General features: G+C 42.7%; 1 protein-coding gene across 10 annotated transcripts in view; it reads right to left on the bottom strand.

Moving 5' to 3' along the window:
• Kiaa1217 (KIAA1217 ortholog) overlaps positions 1-2,789 on the bottom strand; it is a 441,371-nt gene extending 438,582 nt beyond the window's left edge. For 3 of the 10 annotated variants that reach the window (XM_029536055.1, XM_029536059.1, XM_029536057.1), the window contains exon 1: positions 2,250-2,788. In XM_029536055.1, the coding sequence (XP_029391915.1) occupies positions 2,250-2,460 (211 nt within the window). In that variant the 5' untranslated portion in view covers positions 2,461-2,788. Of the gene's footprint in view, positions 1-2,249 lie in introns of all 10 variants that reach the window. The other 7 variants (XM_029536063.1, XM_021192143.2, XM_029536064.1 and 4 more) reach the window with 3 other exon arrangements.
• Positions 2,790-4,462: the final 1,673 nt, after the last annotated feature.

The following is a 4,462-nucleotide window of genomic DNA, read 5'->3' as shown; positions in this document are numbered from 1 at the left end:
AGAGAGAGAGAGAGAGAGAGAGAGAGAGAGAGAGACAGAGAGAGACAGAGACAGAGACAGAGACAGAGAGAGGCAAAAGTGTGCCAGTCAGAGGATCTCGTGTTAGTTAGTTCTTTATTTTCATCATGTGGAACTAAGGACAACTGGCTTGGTGGGAATCACCTTTACCCATAAACCATCTCTCTGGCCTTGGATTTCTTAATCCCAAGACACACACTTCAGTGAAAACCTAAGGCAGCCCTGTTACAATACAGAATTTGCCCTGCTTTCTAAGGAGAGGTACGCATGAACACTATATGGTATAAACGTGCTGGCTAGTTTTGAGGTCAATTTGATATAGCTATAGTCACTGGAGAGGAGGGAGTCTTAATTGACAAAATGCCACCATAAGTTCCAGCTGTAGGCAAGCCTAAAAGGCATTTCGTTAATTAGTGATTGATTGGAGAGGGCCCAGCCCTATGTGGGTGGGACTACACTGGTGGTCTTGGGTTCTCTAGGTAAGCTGGCTGAGTAAGCCATGGAGAGCAAGGCAGTAAGCAGCATCCTTCCTTGGCCTCGGCATCAGTTTCTGCCTCCAGGGTCTTACCCTGACTTCCTTCAGTGATGGACTACCATGTAGAAATGTAAGCGGAATAAACACTTTCTTCCCCAACTTGTTTTTGGTCCCGGTGTTTCATTACAGCAATAAATAGCCTTAACCAGGACGGAGGGGTTACTTTTTAAAAGAATTCTGATTAAACATAAAGATACATGTGCTTTCTCATGATGTCTTTCAAAATAACCCCATCCTGCTGTCAATGTCAAAATTTTTATTGTTAACTTTCCCTTTCCTCCACAAGAGATTCAAAGTAAATACCACTTTATAAGTTTATAATCTTCTCATTTAATTTTTTTAACAAAAGTATCATTATCTCTATTGATCCTATACTGTGATAAGGATTCTTATTTTTAATGGCTTTTAAACCAAGTGCCCCCCAAACCTGCTATCAAACATTTTTACCCACAAAGTCTGTTCAGGTGCACCCCCAAATGAGCCAGAAGAGGGTCAGCATGATCAAGGATCTCTGGACTAAGGCTCTCTGAAAAGGTCTCCCTGTCTATGTCAGAGACACCCAGCTATGTGTACCAAAACCGTGTGAACATTCTGTAAGGCGGGGCAGGTTATGCTCTTTTTCACTGAATGCTAACGGTTGTCACCATAGCCAAGACCGCCTCTGCCGACTTCTATCAATCCTTCCAAAATGTTAACCATTCATTCTGTGCTCTACTCTTCACAGGGTCTTTTGGCTCCAGTTTTTAACACACAAGGGCTCAAATGGACAAAAGAACAACAAAGGTAAGGAGAAGTGGGTTTTTTCCCAGAAAGACATTTGCATGTTCAGAATATGGTATAGCACAAAAATGTATCATTGTAGATTTTTTTCTAATAGTTTTAAACAAAAGAAGCCAGGGTCAAAATTCTAAAATGAATTTGTTCCTTTGAATAAAAAATAAACTTTTCCTTCCAGGATGAAGCTATTATGTTGTTCAGTGAGACCTCAAAACGTATTAAAATAAGCATTATTAAATACTTCTTAGAAATTTTAATGTATAGTTCTTGATAAAAAAAGGAGAAATTAGGATTACATTTAAAAAATACAATTTTGTTGCCCTTATGATTGTCCACACTAATAAAAGTTCTCGGTAGTTTAACATTTTTCAACTCCAGGTCAAATACACAACAGTATTCCTATCTAGGGACATACTCTCACACACACTTGAGAGGCTTATCCAGGTAACTGGATTAGCAGGAAGTTTTTGCCTTGCTTGGCAAAGAACTGTGGAGTCAGATTAACATTTCAGAGACACACCGTTTTAAACAGAGTCTATCAATAAGTAAACATGCTAACTTTCTTCTGCTAATTAATGATGTGGCTTTAGGACACTTTTTCAATTTCCATGTAAACATGCAATACTAAACTTTATCCAGCCATGATCAGGTTATGAAAGAGCACAGAATGCACAAATGAAGTCTCAGCTGAAAGAGAACCCAGCCTTTCTTACACCATTCTTTAGTTAATCAAGGCACTATGACTTCTGCAGTCCTAACGACTGGTTATTTTACAGTGCGCTCGCTCCAAGGTGCCAGGAAAGGGCGTGCACACAAACAGAGCTAAACAGAATCTGTGCCGCATCCGTGTCAGTTACCCGGCAGGGTCCAAGCAGGAAGTTTCTAGCCACACTAGAGGAAAGCCCCGCTGCAGCCTTACCTTTGTGAGCCGCTGCCTTCCTCTGAGCTGGAGTTGCTGCCGCCTGCACCTGCTGATTCTCCGTCAAGTTTCCTTCATTTCCAGTTCTGTCTGTCTTGTCACCTCGGTTGGTTTTCTTCTGCTTGCTGCTTAAATCATCCTTCTTAGAGGATGGCAACTTAGCAGCTGCGTTAGTAAAGAAGGATCTAGCCGAGCGGGAGGATTTAGACATTTTAAACAGCCGGGGGTGGGGGGGAAACCCAAAACCCCCAAACAAACAAAAAAAAAGCCCAGCTCTAGAATGGTACCTGCTGGGGCAGCAAATTCTAAAAACTATCCTATGAGAGTCACTTCTCAGCAGCCAGTGACAGTGTGTTCAGCTGGATCGGAAGTGCTAGGCTGGGCTGGGCCACTTGTTTTTTTGTTTGCTTTTTGTTTATTAAACAAAGGCATCCTGCAGCCACATCACCCCTTCACTGGACGCGTGGAATGGAAATGGGTTTCAAAGATGAAAGTGGCAGTTGTAATAGTAAATGCTCCAACTCCAGTGACCTGCAGATTCTGGGACAGGGAATGTGAAATATGCATACATGCACACTCACTCAGGGAAGTCCCCAGCACGCTCAGACTAGACACTGGACAGCCAGAAAAGGAAAACGAATGTAGCAGCCCCTCCCACTCAGGTACAATATGTAAAAATGAGCCAGATGCGAGGTTTACAGGACTATGGGGCTTGTGCCCTGTTCAGTTCCCAGGCATGTGTTTAAGCAAATATTTCTGTGCCTTAGTACATTCCTAGATTATAATCCAAGGGTGGACCTGCAATGGATACCCACCTACAGAAACACTTCTAGTGTTTACAGACTGTGAAGAGCACCGTGCAAAAGAGAGAAACCAGAAGACTGTATTTTCCATACCTCTTGGGGTTCCTATGCAGCACCCAGGAATTGGTGAGGGGGGAGTGTAGGCCAGTATGAGGGAGTGTGGGGCTTGTGCATATGCATGTATATTTCTTTGTCTCCCTCTCTCTGTCTCTTTCTGTCCCTCTCTGTCTCCGTCTATCTGTCTCTGTCTCTGTGTCTCTCTGTCTCTGTGTCTCTGTCTCTCTGTCTGTCTCTGTCTCTCTGTCTCTGTCTCTCTGTCTGTGTCTCTGCATCTCTGTGTCTCTGTGTCTGTCTGTGTCTCTGTCTCTGTCTGTATCTCTGTCTCTGTCTCTGTCTCTCTGTCTCTGCGAATCTGGGACTATGCTATTTTACCCTTTACAGAGCCTGGAGTTACTTCTAGTGAATAGTTGTATTGCTTTCTGAAAAACTGATAGTAACATGCAACATGTGAAAATCAGGAGTGTTCATGGGTTTGGTTTTCGTTAGGCAGAAACAGTTCTTTCAACTACGAAACACGCAGAGCCCGCAGAAGCATGTAGCACCTTCCAGCTAAGGAGAACTCTTTTCCCTCTTTATTTCCCATGTCAGTGATTTTTACTATTTGAGGTTAAGCTGTTTTCAACCTCAATTACTCTATGTTCCCTCAGGGATAAAGTGCACAAATACTCTAAGAACTACAAAAGGTTCTGGGAATCTGTGATCATATAATGGCCCTTACAGGGCAAATACCCTGATAAATGTATAGTGATTAAACACTTTTCAGGTGAGAATTAGAGGTCAGGAAATGTATACATTTTAGAATCAACTTGGATAGTTGTTACCTCTGAATTTTACTCGTGGGCCTAGCCCAAAGAAACAAACATTTCCAGAATTTAGTTAATAAAGGTGGGACAATTTTGGCCTACCAGGAATGCCATTCAGATCGATTCAGTAACAAACTTGTCCTTCATCTGACAAATGGTAACAATTACCTCAACACACACACACACACACACACACACGTATGCACGTGCACACACCACCTCTTCAACCTGTCCTTCCAAAAATTCCCACTTTAATGCTACTTACCAAAGCTAGCACAAGCATACAGGGCACCAGAGTTACTTAAATCCTGACTCAGAGTGGAAGGTTCACAATGGGAGCCCATTGGTGATTTCAGACCAGTAAAACCCCGAGAAACTAGAAGTAAGCCCTTGATGAGACGAGTAAGCTGAGAAGACAAGCCAGTGCCTTTCCAAATCCCACTGCACCATCAAATCCATACCATCTGATTAGAAAGCACAAAACTTAATCCACCCTTCACTCTTAAAACTCCTGTCCAGATCAGATAGGTTTTGCTGCAGCTGCACC

The sequence above is a fragment of the Mus pahari genome, chromosome 3, assembly GCF_900095145.1.
Source record: "Mus pahari chromosome 3, PAHARI_EIJ_v1.1, whole genome shotgun sequence".
NCBI lineage: Eukaryota > Metazoa > Chordata > Mammalia > Rodentia > Muridae > Mus > Mus pahari.
Note: the sequence above shows the minus strand (reverse complement) of the source record. Positions and strands in the feature narration are given on the sequence as shown.